Source organism: Triturus cristatus, chromosome 5_1 (assembly GCF_964204655.1).
Source record: "Triturus cristatus chromosome 5_1, aTriCri1.1, whole genome shotgun sequence".
Taxonomy (NCBI): domain Eukaryota; kingdom Metazoa; phylum Chordata; class Amphibia; order Caudata; family Salamandridae; genus Triturus; species Triturus cristatus.
Genome location: NC_140587.1, coordinates 298,910,415 through 298,931,620, shown reverse-complemented (window position 1 = coordinate 298,931,620; position 21,206 = coordinate 298,910,415). Strand labels below are relative to the sequence as shown.

General features: G+C 45.0%; 1 protein-coding gene across 1 annotated transcript in view; it reads left to right on the top strand.

Annotated features, from left to right (window-relative positions):
* The first annotated feature begins 1,678 nt into the window (after positions 1-1,678).
* Positions 1,679-21,206, top strand: part of FER1L6 (fer-1 like family member 6) — a 974,281-nt gene continuing 954,753 nt past the window's right edge. The window contains exon 1 of the mRNA XM_085604988.1: positions 1,679-1,792. Coding sequence (XP_085461114.1) covers positions 1,770-1,792 — 23 coding nt within the window. The 5' untranslated portion in view covers positions 1,679-1,769. The remainder of the gene's footprint in view (positions 1,793-21,206) is intronic.

Here is a 21,206-nt window from a genome sequence, read left to right as displayed (position 1 = left end):
TTAAACATAGCTGGCCAAAGGGCACACTGCACAAACAGGCGGGTGTTGAGCAGCGGAAAGAATACGGATGCAACCATTATGTTATCGTTCATTTCAAGACAATAATATATATGCAAAGGTGAGTACAAATGATTCTGTAATGTCTGCAATCTTACCCGATCGAGAAGTCCACAGAGGCTCAGAGACAGTGGGTCGATGCAGTAGTAGTGTTTACCTTCCTTGCACCTTACAGACTTTGTTACTGATCGTCTTTCTCAGAGCCATGCTCTATCTCCGAGGCTCAAGCTGCCGTCTGCTGACACTAACGCAAACCTATCCAATCCTGCAGCTGCTCTCATGAGAGAAGCGGCAGGATTCGCACTGAACACAAGGTGCGCGTGTGTGGCGCCGACTGCGACGTCACGGTCCGTCCGTCCTCATCATCACTGTAGTTAGAGAAATCTGACGAAATCGGGCCAATAACTGTCTGCATAAACCACAGTGATTGGTCAACTTACAGTGCCAGTGCCACCCACCCGCGGCAGGCCTGCAAACGCGTGCCTCTCAGCCAATCCAGACACTGCTCCAGCAGCGCCAGGATTGACTTGAGCAGGGGAAACTCCCTGCCCATTGGGAGACCAGGGGCTGCGGTATGGAGCAACCCTCGCTCTCCTATTGTGCAGGCCAGTGCGCATGTTCATGCTGGGCTGAAAAATTACGAGCCCCAAACCGAATATGCGCACTCTGCTGCGCTAGACCACCCTTGCTTGCTTGCAATGCATGTTGTCATTGTCAAACTTACTTACTTGTCAGTCAAACGAACCCGGCTGCTGCCCCTACCCCTTCATAGCGTCCTGACTGCCTCGTAAGTTTTGTTTGCTGCAGCCTGCGCCCGAATCGCCCGATGCCACTCTGATGATGAATGTGGCCATGTGGGCCGTGGCATTAATAGTGGGGCAACGCCCAAGCGCCCTAATGGACGCACCACCACCGCTGCAAACACACATAAATCCAGATCCTCCAGAGTAGGCCAGGGGCCTGTCTCTCCACTCATGCTGTCTCCACCTGAGATACTCCCCCTTGAAACACTCTCACTCACTATTCTACCTTCATCAGCAGCATCAACTGCAATAAGTCATGACACAGCGTGATGTAACGTAACTTATCACCGCATAAGGTCCTATGGCGAAACAACGTAATATAGTACAACACAGAATAGAGCAACATCACATAATATAACAAAAGAGAGCAGAAAGTAAAAGAGCATAACATAGCATAATACAGAAGAGCGTGACGTAACATCATACTATCACACAATAGAACATGCCAACAATATAAAATGTTAGAGCAGCATAATATGTTACAAAACATGACAGCTTTATGGCATAGCATAATATAACAGGAATGAGATATATAGCATGCCAACGGTATGCAATGTAAACCTTTCCCATTGAATAACAATGGTGAGGCCATCCCTATGCACTGTACAGCACCAGCCACAAGTGGACACGTGAACATGAAGTCCTCCTAAGTGCGCATATTAAGCTATTAAGCTAATGAGCCGGGCACACCACAGCTATGCACATTCTCTGGCAGAATCCGTGGCACTGAGAGGAAGGTGGCCTGTGAATGTAATGTCGTGTTCAAACAACCACACCCTGCGCTGCTCTCTAGACTATCTTGCTGGTTAATCATAAGCACATACGGCGATCGGAGGCGCAGAGGGAAGGACATGTTTCTAGCAGCCTGAGGCGAGACGACGTCCGGGCACGAGGGACGCATCAGCAGCCATGGAGAAGCCCCCCAAAACAAAGTAATGTAACGCTCTGCTCAATTATTGTGGGGCTGGTGTCATTGGGGAGGAGAGGCAGGAGAGTAGATAGAAAGAGCAAAGGGTGATAGGAAAGCAAAGAGTGTGACCGAAGGAGAGATGAAAGTTCCAGGAAAAGTTTCAATGAATGGCAGGTGTAGAAACAGAGCAACGGAGAAACGGGCGCGAAAATGTCACCAGAAAACATGGATAGGATAAAAGCACTGTGAGAAAAAAAGAGAGAGCAAGACATATATGAAAGCAGGTAGAAAGAATAAAGGAAGGATAAAGACAGTAAGAAGGAAAGAAATAGTAAAAACACGATGATCAGAACGGGGAAAGAAATCTCTTTAAGTAATCTGAAAATAGAACAACCTAGAGAGGAGTAAATAAAGAATTCAGGGAATAGGGGAGACGAAGGAAGGGTACCAGAAGGGATAAGGCGGAGGAAGGAGCAAAGTAACAAGGGTAGAAAGGTAGGAAATCAGGAAATAAAAGACGAACTGAAAGAGAAAGCGATTCAACAATGATATTTTAGAAAATATTGGATAACTCATAAAATGTCTGCCTGGTTTTCAAAATATGCTCTGATCGGTCGTATTTTGAATACTGACTGAGTTACAAAGCTGGAAATAATTATTACTTTGTAAATGTGGCTATTAGGAAAGTAAAGTTGTGTAATTGTATTTGTATTTGTAATTGCATTCTTATAGTGCTTACTACCCCTGATAAGGTGTTGTAGTACTTTTCGGCGAGTAGCACACTACTCCAGAGCCCAAAGAGGTTTAGTGGTAAATTAGTATAGGGAAATATGAAATTAATTTGAGCTGTGGACATGTGAGTCTGTTATTTAGATTGAAAAAGAATAGTGGAGGGACAGGAGAGGGAAGGGTTTGCATGCATACAGCGTTTGGTACCCCTGATGAGGTGTCAGAGCACCTTTCGGCGAGTAACACGCTACTCCGGAACGCAAACAGGATTAGAGGTGAGGGATAGAAGGGGGAAGGGTCTAGAAAGGGTTTCTTTGGAGATCATAGCAGCAGGAAGTGGTTTGGGATGAGTAGAGGGGAGGGTGTAAGATTCAGAGGGAAGGGTTTCAAAAGGCTTGTTTGGGAGATCGTAATAGTAAAGAGGTTTGCGATGATGCAAGGAGGGATAGTGGAGGGGAGAGTCTACAAAGGGTTATTTTGGGGATCGTAGAAGTAGAATGGGGTTTGGGATGAGTCAGAGTGGAGGTAGATGATATATTGATAGATGTATAGGGTGAGGAATAGGGTAGTGCATTGGAGAGAGTAGTAGATTGAGTTTTGGGTTGAGTCTGAGTGCAGGTAGTGGATATGTTGAGCAAGGTATAGGGTGAAATCTATACATTGCAGATGCTGAATTAGGAGTATAGTAATAAATATAAAGATACATAAATACATGGAAGGTATATATGTATAAGTAACGTACTTTATCTAGATTTAAGTTGACTTTCAAGTGTTGCTATACATTAAGCTAATTTATTTGTTTTTATAAAAAAAATGTATTCAATAGTGAAGCAATTGTAGAGGGACAGCTATGATAAAAAATTACTTATTTATGCAGTGACCTACCTTTATTCATGTTTAACATTGAATAATATAACCAAAAGTAATATGTACCTTTGTTAAGCAGAACTAACAAATATCTATATATTTATAAATATTATTATTATACACATTTATACAAAGGAATATACATACCTAGGTACATATTTATCATCCAAATAACTACATATATAGGCATATGGTGTATATTTATGTGTGAGTATGGCTGTTATGTGGGGAAGAGCCAACTCTTGAGTAGTCTTCTGAAGGTAAGGTAGTTATCCATGTATCTTATGTTCCGGGGTAAAGAGTTCCATAGTTTGGCTGCTTGAACGGAGAAGGATGTGCCACCTATGATTTTTTTCTTGTATGATGGGTCTTTAATGTCGGGGGAGTTATTAATCAGCTTCTGATTTGTGAGTGAAATTGCCCTGTGGGTTAAGTGTTCTTCTAGGAGTCTGCATTCTAAGGTGATGATTCAGGTAGATTCGTCCTCTGGGGCACAGCTGCATGTATGGCATGGCGGATCTGCAAATATCGGAAAAATTAAGTTGGGGCCAGTTCATGAGTTCTTTGTAGATCTGCAAATGGTATAATGTCAGTCCTGGTGTGAATGTCACCCAATCTGGAGATTCCAATCAAATCCCATTTGTCAAATCCTTGTCTAATTCCCATTGCACCCAGTTGTTGGGATTCTCATAAGGGTGTTGCCTTGGTCATTTTGTTTTTCCTACCTAGCTTGGACAAGGTTGAGTGCCATAAACAAACAGATTGTGCCATCGGTCCCTTCAATGGGAGGTGTCGGGGGCTAGTATAGAGCGCTCGGAGGTATCACCTGGGCTGGAGGAACAGTCGATCCATTCGATATGCTGGTGCGGATGGTGGCTGGTGAACCCATTGATTTACAACTACTAACTGAGCCACTCTATAATAGGTTTGGATGTGGGGCAGCGCGATTCCTCCGTCATACCAGCTGCGGGTCAATTTGTTAAGTGCAATTCGTGGGGAGCCCCCATCCCATAGGAGGGTTCAGACCACACTATCTATTGAGTTGAAGTATGTGTCTGGGATCGGAAATGGTGTATTTTGCAACACATAGAGGAAACGCGGAAGTGCCATCATTTAAAAAAATGCCGCCCTTCCCAGAAGGGAGAGGGAGGAGAGATGGCCAGCGTGGAGCATCATTTTTCAGTCGGGTCAATGGACCCTGTAGGTTGCGGGCCTGGAAAGGATTCGGGTCTACCGTTACATAGATGCCATGAAGACGCTAAACTTGATCTTATATGTGTGCTGTGGTCCCTAAGACTCATACTGAGTTTGTTACTTCCAATTTGCTGCACTGAGGGTCTGAAGTTAGCCTCTCTTAAAAGGATATCTGTGCAGAGAACACGTTTGGCTGGGGTTTCGGAATTGCACGCCCTAGTCAATGCAATACTATCCTTTATTATTAAACAGCTGAATGTCATTGCTGTAGGAGAGTGCTGTGCACTGAGTCCCTGCTAACCAGGCCCCAGTGCCAGTGCTCTTTCCCTAAAACGATGTAAAATGGTCTACTTGTAACACAATTGGCACATACTTTGGCACCCCTGTAAGCCCCTAATCAGTGGTACCCCTAGTACCTAGGGAATGGGTACCAAAGAGGGTCCCTAAGGGCTGCAGCATGTGTTATGCCACCCTAAGGGACCCTGTAGAAAGCTGGCTCTCTATATAGTATACCAAAAAGAGATATACTGAGCAAAGGGTACAGGTATTCCCATATAAGTGGACAGGGGCTTGCTATAGCAAAGCCAAGGTGCTCTCTTAGGGGGCAGAATGGTTGAGCACCAGCAGGTCACCTCCAGCGGCACTTGTGCGGCAGGTTGCAGTGGTGCAATCCTACGTTGGGTGCCCAAGTTAGTCAATGGGGATCGGTCCAGTCAGAAAGAGGCTGTACGTTTGGACTGGGAGGCCAGTCACTCTGAACTAACAGGGGGAGCTCAGGCTTCACGATGCTCGGGAATGTGGGGACACCTTCGGTCCACTTCTGCTTGGGCCAGGGGTGATAGGTGCAGAGGTGTCTTGAGGCATTAGGGTTTGGTCACTGGAGACACTAACGAACGGGAGCTGCACGCAGCATGGAGTAGTCCCCTCCTGGCAATCCTAAGGTGGGTTTCCTCTCTAAAGGGCTGGAGGACCATGCTGGCTCTGTTGGCCCACTTCAACTCAGCTTAGAGTGACGAGTGCAGTGTTGCTGATCGGTGTCGGGTTTACACTGTCCATGCAGTTCTTTCTTTGGTACTTGCAGGGAGACATCTCTGCTGCTCCACTGGAGCCCTTGAGTCTAGGCGGAAGTGCTGACAGTCCTCCTAGGCTTTTGGAGGCACAGCAGCTTGCAGGGTGAGTCGGGTTTGGTGCAACTGTCAGAAGCAGGGAACAGACTGGCAGTGTTGGTGCTAAGTCAGTTGGTTCTTCCACAGTTCTTGTTTTTCGTGGCTCTTCTGTCCTTCTTTTGGGTTGGAAGGATCTGATTTCCTGAAGCAAGGAGCTCCCCTAAATACTAGATTCAGGGGTGTTATGAGAAAGTGGAATAGTAGCCGATGGGCTACTTACCTCTGGGGTTACTATGCTCCCTATATGACTCCTTCCTGTCGGAATTGGGCATAACCCTGCACCACAGTTCCTGATTATGCCATCACAGAGATGGAAGACTCTGAAATGTTGTGTTCACATCAGATTAGGTAGTCCATCTTAGAGATGGAACTAGTCTGAGGGCAAACTCTGACTACTAATTTTCACACCTGTCCAGATGCCGAATGGTCCCTGGGCTTGGTGGGGGGGGGGGTCGGCATCCTCTCCTGTGAGGGAAGCCAGATTCGCATACCAAAGGTGGTGGGCTCTTTGAAGCTACCTTCCTTGGAATGCTAATTTGCAGGTCATCCTTTGGGAGGGGGGTGTAAACACCCTCTGCCAGACAAGGCTTTGTTCCTGACCTCCTCAGAACAAAGGCCCTCACCCCTGGTGGTCAGAAACTCATCTGTGGTGACAGGCTGGCTAGGACCAGTCAGTCAGCACAATAGTAGTTAGTAGGTTTTCAGGGGCACCTCTAAGGTGAATGTATTAATAAGTCCATCAGTGGAATCAGTGTGAGTTTATTAATATGAGATGTTTGATACCAAACATCTTGGGTTTCAGTGAAGCCAGCATGTAGCTGCAGAACTCGTTTTCGCCAGTGTCCAGCACGTGTATTTAAAATGGATTCCCTGGTCACTTGTACTGGCTTCAATTGTACTGACCAGCACAGGGGAACATCTCCTTGTGCAGATATGTCCACACATGCAGTATGGTGCACCCTGCCTTAGGGCTGTGAGACTTGCTCTAGGGATAACTTACCCAGGCTGCATGCAGTGTCTGTGGGCATGGCACACCAGGCAAAACGTGGGGTGACCATGTCAAATAGGGACACTTTCCTACACCCCCCCACCCAATGAAAGAGAATGCGACTAACATTTCCCAAGAGAGTCTTCATATTCTCAGTGGAAATACCTGGAAAGGCCATCTGCATAAGCATGGTCAGTCCCAGGTCTGTGTGTCACTGTAAAGCCCATAGGTTGTAGGGAGATGGACCACCTCAACACTTTGAGGTTGTCACCTTTAATTTGCAGTGCAGCACAGTGCAGTAAAAGGATCTGAAGGTTTGATTATTACACAACTTTTCTGAATTCAGCCATTGCTGATTCTAACAGCACCACTTGACCAAGACCGCCATGTTTAGCTGCAAATTGGTGATGGGAGCAGATGTGTGAGAATGAACTTCCATAAACAGCTGACAGGCTGTAGGGGAGGGCGACTGAACACAGAAACCAGGAGAGGCAAAGGACGTGAAAGACAGAGATTGCAAGAGATTTTGTAATTGTCACATGTTGTTTGTGTGCACAAAAAACTTTATTGTACGTTAACAGAAACAGTTCCAAAATTATGTCTCTTTGGTTGGTAATGCATGAAAATATTTGGTCCATGGTGAGGACATAATAATAAAAGTACACGGTGAATGCCACGTTGGCTGCACATTAAGGATGCCTTGAAAGCTGTATTGATGTTTATTTGTATAGTGCATATTGCTAAGCGTAGGTGCTCACGAGCACACAGGTCATGCAGGACAATTGGTTGGATCACGGTTATAGGTTCCCTCCTTGTGACAGCTCCATGTTGTGTCCACATAGGATAACATGTTGGGAGCATCACATTATATTTAGGGCTCCCGGTTTTATGGTTTTTATTTTTTGAACATATCCGTCTGTATTTATACATCATAATTTTTTTGCCATCTTATCAGTAGTTATCCATATTTCTTTTGTGTTCCGTGAATAAATGAAGTTGTATATTGGTATATTTGCACATTTATTTAACTAATAAAATTGCACTCATACTTTGATGCCTGTCATGTTTTAGCAAATTGGGCACCCAAATATATCATAACAGTACACCCACAGGTAAATATTAACATTATGCAATAAATAGATGTTGACATATGTTGTTATTTAAGGAAACCTCATCCTGTTTTTTTAACTCCTCATGCCAACTATCTGATCAGCCGTAAGCCTGGAATTGATGAAAGACAGTATGAAAAGTCTCTCAAAAGAAGCCCACTTTCTGTATTTTTCCATTTCTTCAAAATAAATGCAGAAAGGAAACACATTGGTTTCTGTCTGTATTTATCTGTAAAAATCAGTAAAAACAGAAAACTGGGAGCCTTAATTATATTCTGTAGAACCTTATCAGCAAAATATGACAGCCGGAGGGAATGCGGGGAAAGCCAGTGCTGGATCAAGGAATGTGCGTTTTAAGTTTGGTCCTGAGTTGAGTTTCATGAGCCTGAGGACATTATGGATGTCAAGGTGAGGCTGTCAGAGAGACTGTGCCACATAAGTCTCCATCTCCTGTGCTCCAGGAACTGCCAGGTGTTTGCCCAGGTGGAGAGCTAGGGTGGGAAGCAACCCAAGAGAGGCCACTGCCCATATAGTAACGCCGACAGGTGTAATAGTATTGAGTTTGCTGTGAGCTCATGCTTAACTGATGTTCCCCTGTTTTAAGTGGCTGCCTTCTTATACTTTTCACCAAAAGGAGGTTGGTTTATATAGTGATCCGAAGCACCTCCCACTGGTCTGGACAAGCCTGGTAGTGACACTGAACGCATAGGGTAAGGAAACTTATTATCTTCATCAGATTCATCTGTATTACATGTGATACACACTCATTCTTCTCTCCCAAATGCCATCTTAAGGGACATACATGAACATGCGTCAGCATTTCCTGTCTGAGCTCAGGCTACTGAGGACCATCGAACTCTGGGTCCAAAATTGGATTACGTCATAGCGACCAAAACAGGAGTATGAGCTAAATGTGGCTGGACGTCTGGTCAGTACCTCATGCATCCAAATAAACAACTTCTTCAGACACAACAGCTCCCAGCTCCCATGCTCCAGTGAGTGAGTAAATAATGAAAGCAGGGTTAGGGATGGGCAATCTGATGAAATGGAGCTCCACTCATGAAAATATATCATGTAGAACCTGAGTGCAACTGAGCCCACTTGAATGGCTTAAGCACAGGGAGGATGACAAGGGGGACAATTATTAGCTGCCTGGTGCCAATGCAGGCAGTGCAAGGGTGACTGTGTTGCTGCGAATGATTGTTTATGTGCTGGAAGGTGTCCCTTACTGATTTATGTGCCGCAGAGTGTTCCTTTCGGCACATAAACAATCCCTCATGGTGATTTGTTACTACTATGTGTGCTGCAGAAGAAGCACCTTCCTGCACATAAACAATTGTTGCACTATGGTGCAAGGGTACCTGCGTCAGGAGGACACTGCAGCTTGCACCCCTAAATTAGCCAGACAGCGCTACCTTGTGGCAGACTGTAGCTAGAGCAGGTGATGAAAATAAAGTGCTGGTGCCGAGCACCGGAAACCACCGGCAAAAATGAAGCACTCTTAAATACACCAAAAGGCTTTGCAGCTCCCCTTAATCCAACGCAGCAGAACACAGCGCAACCCAGCTATTTCCAATGGTGAGGGTGACGTATAAGCAGGACACTTGCAGCTGTATACACAGCTAAGGGGATGTAGCCTGTTATAACATTCAGGGTTGTGGTTGATATGATCATTGACAATTCATTAGTATCAATCAATTTTTTAATCTTTATTTGGTCAAGTATATGATCATAAAAGTACATATTTAAAAACAGATATAAAAATCTCAGCAGGTCAGTATCATAAAAGTTTAGTTAGTAGCATATACATCACTGACATAGCAAGCACCCTATATAAATCATGTGGCATATGTTTTCCTTTAAATTCAGTGCCTGAATGATAAAATTCAAAAGCGCGTAACAAATTGTTTGAGGCTCAAGGCATTATAAACCTAATGGACCCACTTGGTTTGTCTTAAGACATTTTCCACTTAAAATTGGGCCCCGAGTTCTGAAAGCAGAGTACAAAGTAAAAAATAGCACAAAATGCTTAATTGACTGGTTAGGAACTCCATGACAAGGGCAACATGACAATAGTACAAACCAGGACCCAGTTACAGGAAAAGCCCCTAAAATATGGATCATGTTGGCTCTAAACCGTGTTAAATAAAACCTGTGTTCCGGTGCCTTTATGCACGTGAAACAGGGGTCATACCATTACAAGTTGAGAGTGATATCTACAATTGCACTGTGAACATATCAAGAGCTTTTATAAATCTCAGCTTTTCTTTGTGGGCTTCCTTTACTAGAACCTTGGCAAGTGGGCTAATCGTATCTGTAGTCTCATAGAGACTGCTTAATCCTAGGTCTCGGAGAGTAAATTTAACATGGTTAATCCAAGGAATACCTATCATGTTACTTTGTTTCAAACCTTCCTGCACAAGGCTACATGTGAAACTCCGCTCCTGTGTGGACCAGATTGTTACCCATGACAAGAGGGGTGCCAAGTCTTCTTTAAAGCCTAACCCCAATCCTTGATGGGATATAAAACTCGATGTGGATCTGGAAAGAACTAAAAGCCTATTTAAAAACCTGTTCTCTATTACCTGAATGGGCTTTACTGATGTGTGCCGCCACACACCAGCTGCGTATGTGCCCACAGAGAGGCATTTGCTCTTATATAGCATAGTCAATTCTTTAGGGGGCTTATATCCCAAGTTTTTCGTGAACCTGAACAGTGTTTCACACACCGCCCCCATCGACTGGAACTTCTGGGTGATTTATTGATCCCAGCTCAAATTAGCGTTATATAGGATACCCAAATAACTAAAGTTCATTGTTTTTATTATGGGTGTTTCTGCGATGAAATCTTTTTTGAGAGGGTATTCTATGGACCACAACTTAAAATGTAAGATTTATTAATATTGACCTTGAGATTCAGCTAATGCATAAAACAATAGAAGTGTTTGCAATCCATTTGCAGTTTGAGCTAGGAGCACCGTGGACTCCGCATACAGCATTACGGGGACTGAACGAGAGCCAGTTTTGGGGACATCAGGAGTACCAGTACAGATAAGAATCAAGAGCGTTATTATAAAATAAAAATAGAAAGGGGACCAGAATATAGTCCTGTCTCACGCCACAGGTGACTTTAATATGGGGCGTCTCGTCGCCAAGCTGGGAGTAACACACTCCCATGTTGGTGTCTTGATGGAGACCTTTTAAAACATTCAGTAAAGGATGGTTGACACCTGCATGGCCCATAATGTCCCAGAGTTTGCCTTTGTCCACAAGGTCAAAGGCACAGGAGAGGTCCATGAAGGCCATATGTATGGCACTTCTAATGGCCTTGACATATTTAGGTTTAACAGATGCTCAGTAGTGCCCAAGCCTGGCCGTAACCCATATTACACTTCCTTGAAAAAAGATTTTTTCTTCTGCCCAGACTTCCAATTTGCCCAGAATCACCCTACTAAATATTCTTACAGACTAATCGAGCAACGAGATATGCCTGTAATTTGAGGGGGCACTTTTGTCTCCTTTCTTGTATATGGGGACTGTAACTGACTGTCTCCAAGACTCCATTGGCCCCCCAGTTATTAAGGCCATAAAGACATTTGTAATCATAGGGACCCAGAATTCTAGGTTATGTTTGAAGATCTCCCCTGGAACCCCATCTGGGTCTGATGCCTTTCCTATTGCGGAACACAAAATAGCTGTTTGCACTTTCCCCACTGAAATAGTTTTGCTGAATGCTACTAGGGTCATAGGCGCGGCAGTGGAGTCAGCTAGCAATGTTGGCATTATTTCAAAAATCTCTAAGTTAAATACTTTTGTGAAATGGGAAACCCATTCATGATCCATCATGTGACAGTCTATCCCTGAAGGAGTTTTTTTTGTGAAAAAGAGCCTGTTCACAATTTCTTTCAGGGAAGGAGAACAATCCCAAGTATTAGCTCCTATTACCGCCTTTCTTTTTTCAATAGCTGCTTTGTAATTTCTTCTAGCTACACTCACCACCACTGGGTCTCGTGGGATTATGCTAACTACGAGGTCCATTAGGATAACGGGCGGTGGCGATCCGCCCGCCAAAAACCTCCGTCCGCTGCATATTTCCCTCCGACACATTACCATGGCGGGGGGGGGGGGGAACCCGGCGAACGTGAAGACCGACTGCCGGTTTTCCGCCGGTAGGCAATCCGCCCGATTGCCTACCAGGCAGAAAAGCAGTTTATATGGAGGCGGTGTCTGGTAGACACCGCCATCCATATTACTATGCAGGCGGGGTGTTGCCTTTCCGTGGCAAGCAGGCAGTTTTTGCCATTGAGGGGCCGTAGCGGGCCCCCAGGGATTCTGGAGGGTGCACATGGGGGGTACCTATGGTACGCCCCTGCCTTTCAATGAACAACGTGGCAGGCACCGCGTGGTGCCTGTCACGCTCTGCATTGAAACCCACTACCTGCCTTTGTGGCATTGCGGAGGGCGGTGCTCTCTGCACTTCCCGCTGCAATGTTGCAGATGCGCCATGCGCCCGCCAGTGTGGCGGGCGTATACTAATCGGGAGTGCAGGACCCTCAGCGGGCGGTCCCGTTTCCCGAGGGTATGGCGGGCGGACAATACTAATGGGGCCCTACATTTTTGGAAACTTTATAAGTGTTTTTGCATTCTAAATTAACCATGCACGAGCAGAACGAGCTGTCCAAGGATTATCGATCAGTAACAAATCAGAGATTGGTTTGCAGATCTTAGTAAAGTTGTCACGTATACTAATTGGGTCACAACTTTCTCTGAGACAACGTAAAATCGCTGCATGATTGTTGCTAACCATATCTAAGACAATTTTATTAGGATCAACATTTTGCCATTTTATGCAAAGCCCTTTGTTGGAGGTATACGTTAGAAACGTATTCTTTTTGGAAGTAGAAGGGACTAGATGTGCAAAGACAAGAGTAATGATAATAGGATAGTGATCACTACAAGGGGAGGGACGGACATCGTGAATTTTCAACAACGGGACCAGGTCATCTGACACTAAAATGTGATCAATAATACTGCCTTTGCCCCACCATACAAAAGTTTTCACAGAATTATCAGCCCTTAAGTCCATCATAAAGGACATGTTACTGATTAGTATTACTCTTTTGCATATGCAGAATGTGAAAAATGGCCAACAGGGTCAACCTGCCCATTAGTGATTCCACAAACATGATTCCCACTAAAATGACATTTGGTTATTTTAAAATCACCCACCCATAAAAGAGAAACACTGTTGGGCTCTTTATCCATTAAATCAGAATCAGAAAGAATGAGCTCCAAGTCATCGATGATTCCCACTGGTTGAGTCACCTAAAAGTTATAATAAAAATGTACTAAAATGATGTTAAACTCTTTAGGGTAAGATAACTTCAATAGTTGATAAAAGGGGTTGGAAAACAATTCCTTGACATGTACATTCCCAACTGCAGTTGATACAAGGACTAAAAGTCCGTCCATCCTTATGATATAGTTTGGACTGAAGCCTTCCCACATTCTAAGAGAGGAGCCGGAAACCCTTCGTACACTGTACAGGTGAGCTATCCTTGGTTGACGTATGTTCCTTCTGGTTCAACGTGGGTTCCTCTGTGCTGGAAGTGCCAATGCCTCTTCTGCATTACCAGGGCCCTACAAGCCCTCCTGTAATGACTATATCCTGCCAACACTATTAGTATTCATCATATTAGAGAAGTTAAACCTGCAACCTACTATATGAGTGGGCCACAAATTAAATAAGACTGTCTCCCTAGAGGTTGAGGGCACCATGACCTGATTATGGGACCAGATATCTACCGGGGCATGAACCACCCCTACTACAATCAGGTGACAGTGAGCTCTTTAGGGGGTAAAGGAAATATTAAGCACAGATCCAACAAGCCCTCCTTTGTGAGAACAGTGCCCACTTAGGTAAACAACATGCAGGTCAAGTAAGTCAGGATCCCAGGAACCCCCCCGTAAATCTGCACGGGCAAGACAAAAGGCCGGCCCTTTCTCCCTGCCCATTGGGAGTGAATGAGCGATAGAAATAATCCCAATGGAACAACAGACAACAAATCAGGGACTCCCTTAGCCCCGCTCTTATTGTCAGATTTTATGAGTCGGTGCGACAGCTCCAGAGACCTGCCGCTCACAACAATGCAGTCCCCTTCGAAGACTTTTGGGGAGGACCCGATCCAGCCAATTCTCCTCACCATGAGGATATCATCATACTCCCCGATAGCAAAGGAAGAATTCCTGACGAGCCAGTGACACACTTTGGGGCTGATTCCGATCCGGGTCGGAAGGGCACCGAACGCGATCTGGCCGGAAAAACTACGAGCCGTACGCGAGTTTTCCGGCCGACTCGTACAGCAGTACAAGCGAGAAAGTAAGATGCGAGCTACATGAAATTCACCGACCGAGTCGTTTCCGGGTCCGAACCGCTCCATACGTCTCAGCCGTAAGCTAACCGTGGTGTGCAATGGATGCGATTCACGATCGAGCAAGTACGATGCACGCGTGTGTGAGCCGGAGTGTCTGGCTCACAAATTGTCCGGGTGGTTGCCTTTGGGGGTCCGCGTCGGACCCCCTGTCACCTGCAGCCCTACGACTCGGACACAGGGGGTGACCCATGGGTCTCCCCAACACAGGCATGTACGGTGCGGATGGCACTGACGCGTACCCACTGTAGGGGGCGCACTTGTACACAACGTACCCATTCAGTCAATGGGAGCCCATGTACGCGTCGTACGGTCGGCTCCCATTGACTTCTATGGGAGTCCGACCGAACCGAGTCCGGCAGCATACAACCGCATCGTACTCGCTCGGTCGGACTGCAGGACTACGGATCGGTCGGAAAACACTCCGGATCCGGCTCGGTCGAAGTGCTTTCCGACCCGGATCGGAATCGGCCCCTTTGTTTTTTAGAGCCATGTAACTCTCATCAATATGAGAAGGAACTGGAGGTACCCCTACCAGTACTGCCAGGTAAGGGCAACAGTCAGGGGGCAAGTGTAAGGACTGGTACACATGTGGAAGACTGAGCTGGGGGGTATGGCCAGTGATGGCTAGAGGGTCGAAAGGCCTTTCGAGGCTAGGTCAAGCATGCATTTGGGAACTACTGGGGGCTGGCACATGTCTCTTTATAGTAGCAGGAAAATGATTCTTTGCCGGAGCAGATGTGGAGCCCGTTAACCTAGTTTAACTCTAGGTTTGCTTACCAGTTCCCCTAGTGATGTTCAAGCCACTGAAGTTAGTTATTGGGTGGGAACTAGGAAAGCTGGTATAAGCTTATGCTTAGAAACGAGTTCCTTGATTACCCCTTCCAACGCACTTAACCTTTCCAAAATAGCAGAAGCAAGAATGGTCTTAACTTTGTCCACAATTCCTTCCAGGGTAAATTCCCCTAAACATGGGTATTTGTTCAAAACAGGTGCAGAGACTGACTGGGTAGAGGTTTCCAAATTCTGTCAAGTGGCTTTGGGGCCTAGTTTTTTGTAATTGACTAAGACAGGGGCTGATTTCATTTTCATTTTCTTTTTTTGCCAAGGGCTCACACAAGCTGCTATTGAGGCCTGGGTCAGATGTGACTATCGGGAAACCAGATACAGATCCTCCTTCCATCAACACCACTATCGCAGTGTCAATGTCCTCAAGGAGTGATATATTTGGGCTATTTCCAGGGACTGCCTCAGTAGAGTCCGATTGTGAAGAACTCAGCCCTGAGGTAACAAAGCTTGGATTTGCCTCCAGCTCAAGGGACAGCTGTCTTTCTGCTAATTCGGTTTCCTTTGATACTACACTGACAGTCCGAACCAGAAGAGTCCAGGGTCATGCCAATATTAGAAGCAGTATCCTTCCCTGTGACCATTTTACATTTGCCCATGATCACATTCAGTGGCTATGGCAATTGAAAGATTGTAAAAAGCCTCGCTGGGGTAAGATGGCAGCTGTGTGAGCGCTGTAGAAGCCGCTTTCCCTGCCACAGGGACACCAAAATGAATTAAACCCGTAAAAGGCGCAAAAAGTACAAACTTACCGCCGAAACATCCTGGGAGAAGACACATCATCGGATGAGGCCGGAACAGGGGGCTGGGGCTCTATCGGTCCGAGCGGCGAAGGTACTTCTCCTCGCTATCACCGGAATAAAGTTAACAGTATACCGTTGGACCTGGAGGACTCTGCAATATCTGGCATCAATACGGGTCAACTTGGTTGCTCCAAGGGTTCCCTGATTAAATATTGATGTAAAAAATATAGTTTACAAAAATATTGTGGTAAAAATATTGAATACAAAAATATCGACTCCTATAGTTAAACAGATAAGTACAATAATATCGATACAAAAATATCGAAGTAAAAAATATAGATGTAAAAAATATCGACTTAAAAAAGATACATAAATTAAATTAAATATATTACATTATATTATTTTTAACAAAATAAATTACATTTAGGTGCCGATTCCGATCCGTTAAAAAAAATTACCGTACGACTCGTATACAAGTCCCGTACAAACGGCGAAGTACAATTCGTACGTGAAAAATACATACGAATCGCCTCGGGAAAAGTCTACGAGACGTCCCCAGACAGTTTTACTTACAAATCGTAAAACTCAAGTCCGAGCTCGCAAGTACGATCCGTACCGCCCGTCCGAAAACACAAGCGCATGGAAAAGGACCCGTACGGAGCGAACTTTGTACGACCCCTACCCCGAGTACACTTGTGCCCGGAGTACGAGTCGTACGGCCCCCCCAGCCTCCCACCCCTTCCGCGTATGTCCGCACCGTACCCCCCACCCCCGTATGTACGGACCGTACCCCCACCCCCCGTATGTATGGACCGTACCCCCCACCCCCTGTATGTACAGACCGTACCCTCCACCCCCCATAAGTCCGCACCGTACCCCAGGCGTACCCCCCACCCACGTATGTCCACACGATACCCCAGGCGTACCCCAATCCTTGCATATGTACGGACCGTACATACGTGAGGATTGGGGTACGCCTGGGGTACGGTGCGGACATACGCGGGTGGGGGGTATGCCTGGGGTACGGTGCGGACATACGCGGGTGGGGGGTACAGTCCGTACAAACGGGGGGTGGGGGGTACAGTGCGGACATACGCGGGTGGGGGGTACGGTCCGTACAAACGGGGGAGGGGTGGGGGGTATGGTCCGTACATATGCTATGTTGGGGTACGCACCGTACATGATGACACGTACGATGTGGCTGATGGCGTGTACGTTGCGTAGCAGGCCCTCTTTTCCTCGTGCATCGCAGCGTACTTAGCTTTTTCGGCACTTTTTGGCTCCCGTAAAAATATAGCCGCGCGGAGTGCTGTAGGTACGAATCATACTTGCTGGTCCGTAAAACGCTGCCTGACTTCGTGCGGACATCGCGTACACGCTGTCCAGGATCAAAATTGTATGTATTTTTTAGCCGTACGGTGTTTTTTACGATTCGTACGGAAATGGTATTTCTGTACGAATCGTACTTGCTGGTTTGTACGGTGGAATTCCCGGGTACGAGTCGTACACAGAAAACGCTCCGTATGACCAATCGTACCCGGGTTTTACAGGATCGGAATCGGCACCTAAATATCAAAGAATTATTAATAAATTAATTTACACATTTATAACTCTCTAACATCACAATTATACAATAAATATAAATTATTAAATACATTTCATATAATTAAATTACTTCCCACCCTATTCCCCTATAAACCCACAACACTCTACGGAACTAAAAACGCAAAATTCAATTTAAAAATAATTATTAAATACTAGAAATAATAATTAAAATCTATATAATTAAATTTCTTCCCACCCTATTCTCCCATAAACCCACAACCCACTACGGAACTAAAAACGCAAAATTAAAGTTAAAAAGAAATATTAACTACTAAAATTTCAACGCATATAATAAAAATACTAATAACTCTCATACAAAATACTAAAATACATAACATTAATAATGAATCGATATTTATAACAACTATATTTTTGTTAATGATATTTAACAATTCAATATTTTTGCAATCGATATTAATTACCTAACAATCGATATTCTCTACCACGATATTTTTTACATCGATATTTCTTACTCATGATATGTTTACCTCGATATTTCTGTAAGTCGATATTTATACATCGATATTCTTGCTCTGTACCGCTCCAAGGCTCAGCGATATGCCCCCAAAGGTGAAACCTCCGCTTAAGGAAGGCGGAGCAGCTGGAGGAACTAAGGGAATGCCGTTGACTCAGCGTGTAATTGCCGATGGGAAGAGCCTGAACCCTACTCTCTCTGCCGGCTTGGACGAGGAGGGGCTTGACGACAGGACGCCTACTGGGGAGCAACGTCTCATTGATACGGCAACCAGGCCAAAACAGCAAACGGTGCCTGGGATGTTTGCGGGCGTGGGTCCTCAGACACCCTGAAAAAAGCCTATGAGCAAAGGTAAAACCAACCAACCTAATATAAAAACTGTTAATTTTTCTAATTATCTAGAGACTGTGGAAGAATTTACAGTGGGCAAACCTTCTAATACAGGACAGCTCCCCCCAGAGACAGTATTACATGTAAACTCAGACGTATAAGTTGTAAATCTGTCTGACATGAATATCGAGACTACAAAACCAGGCATGGAGACGAGTAGGGATGAAAGAAATGGAGTGCAAGGAGATACCCCTATGCAAACAGCGCATAAAACTCGGAATCCTCAGGATTCAAATATCGGGGTTTTCACCCGGATGAATGCAAGAGGATATGGACTCCAGAGGGCGATAAAAAAAAATCCCTGACAGATGAGTCTGAACTCACCAACAACAGCGAGAACGAAGGTACAGATGCTGAGCTCACAGGAGAGGATAGTGGCAGTGCTCCCCTGACACTTGATACTCAAAGGCGAATACCTGTCCGCACCAAATGGAGAAGCACTAGAGGCATAGACAAAGATAAGGGCCTAAACTCAGATATCAGCCAGATAAGTCAACTAAAGTAGGATTACTCTACCACCTATTTTGGGATGGAAACTGATGAAGAGAATGGAATTCAACTTGACTTCCCTAAACTACCCACAGAGTCCAAAATCAACTGGGAGTCCCCTCCATCTATGGAACTTATCTATTCAACACTTCAACAAATACAGACTGAAGCTCGCCACAAACACAAGAGTGCCCATATGGCAACAAAGAAACTTCAGGGAGCTATACGTAAAGTTAATAAAGCATGCTCAGAAATCTCCAAACACACTACTGTGTTAGAGGAGTTCATTGTCCAACTTGAGGCCGGGGTTGATAACACAGGACAGTAAATTGCGTCAAATGAAAGTAGGATGTCTGATGTACTCTGGAAGGGTCCTTATTTTTATTCTGATAGGCACACATAACTTGGGATGGTTATCTCACATGTTGCTTTGCCACACAGTGTATGAATTCTATTTAATCACTAATGGGGAAGCTTATAATAGCTTCAATTAACATTTGTGGACTGAATAATCCCCAAAAGAGACGGAGAGTCAGCTTGGACATCCAATTCCTGAAGGCAGACATTGGCTGCCTTCAGGAAACGCACATTGAAGCTTGCAGGAGGGGGGTTTTGGAGTTGGCAGGTCCCCAACTGATCTCCAGCACTATGCAGGATACAAAGACAAGAGGGGTGGCAGTAATGGCACGGAAAGGTTTAGCTAGATTCCCACGATCTTCTGCTGATAAAATGGGAAGGTGGGTAATTACGTAGTGGTGTTTAGATAATAATGTATTCACACTATGCTCGGTCTATGGATCGGTACTTGATGATCCAGCATTGTACGAGTGGTTAAATGTTGAACTAGTTGGTTGGCCTATCCCACTTATTTTTTGTGGGGCTTTCAACAACAATATGTGTTGTCAGTCCTCCAATCAATTGGGGGCAGTGCATCAAGGTCGTAAACCTAAAGTTTATAAATCTCTGTTACAGCTAAGATTCTTGCATGGGCTATCGGATGTCTGGGCAAAACAAGAGGCTAATGATCCGGGTTTTACGTATTTCTCTGCTCAACATCAAATACATGCTAGGGTGGACTATTTTTTTGTTTTACAGGAACTGTTACAAGGATGTAAAATAATCAACTACCCCAGAGTCATGTCTGACCATAACGCTTTGGTATTAGAAATAAATATTCAGATGAAATCCCTACCGGCACGATGGACATTTAATAGGGCTTTACTTCGTGAGGAAGGCTATGAACAGCAGATGGAGAGATGGATCCCCAGGTTTATTGAAGAAAATTTAGGAAGTACTCGTATACATGTAATTTGGGATACTTTAAAGACTGGTGTCAGAGGGAAAACATCTAAGTATGGTTAGGAAAGGAAAGAAAAGAATTTGTTAAAAACATTGTATGATGACATGGGAAGGGCTGAAGCGGATTTGATAGACGTTTTTTCTGATGGGGGAGATCCCAAGATAGCCCAATCAAAGATCATACTCGCCAGGTCAGCAATTACAGAGATATCAATCAAGAAATTGGCCGACAGGTATATGGCTTGGCGTAGCAGGGTATATGAGAGCAATGAAAAGGTGGGTCACATGCTTGCAGTCCGCACTAGAGCAAAACTGGTACAAACCCGGATCGTTGAAATCAGAGATCCTAGTGCCAGCATGGTTACTGAGCCAGAAGCTATTCTCTTTGCATTCCCAAATTTTTACCAGAGATTATGTACAGGGGACATCCAGATAGGGGATCGAGAGATCGAGGAATATCTAAGTGGGCAAATTCTCAAACAGCTTTCCCCAGAGGAGAAAGAAATTTTAGAAACACCGATAAAAATCGAGGAGATAAAAAAGGCGATTGATTCTTTCCCAATCAGTAAAGCTGTTGGAACGGATCTGATACCAGGGGAATTTTACAAAAAATTCAGGGCACAGGTAACGGAAATTAGGTTAGAGATATTCGGTAGAACACAATCAGGCGAGGTGGCCCCTGAATCTTGGAAATCAGCTAATATTGTAGTATTTCCAAAAAAAGGCAAACCTATAAATGAATTGGGGTCATACCGACCAATTGCACTGGTCAACAGCAATACAAAGATAGATTTATGCTAAAATTCTAGCCAATAGGCTAGCCTCAGTTATTAAGAAACTAATCTCTCCCTATCAACATGGATTTGTCCCGGGCAGGGGAACGATAGAACATATCCGTCGGATAATCTCCCTATTTGATTCCACCAAGGTGACGGGAGACCCTATGGCTTTAATACTGTTAGATGCAGAGGGGGGCATGGCTTGCGCGCCGCGGCGAGATGGCGGTTCGCGCTTGAGCTCCGTGAAGAGCGAGGGCTGACGGAGACTTTGCCGACGCTGAGGAATGCCCCGCTCAGCGCCGAAGATGGAATATTACATGGGAAAC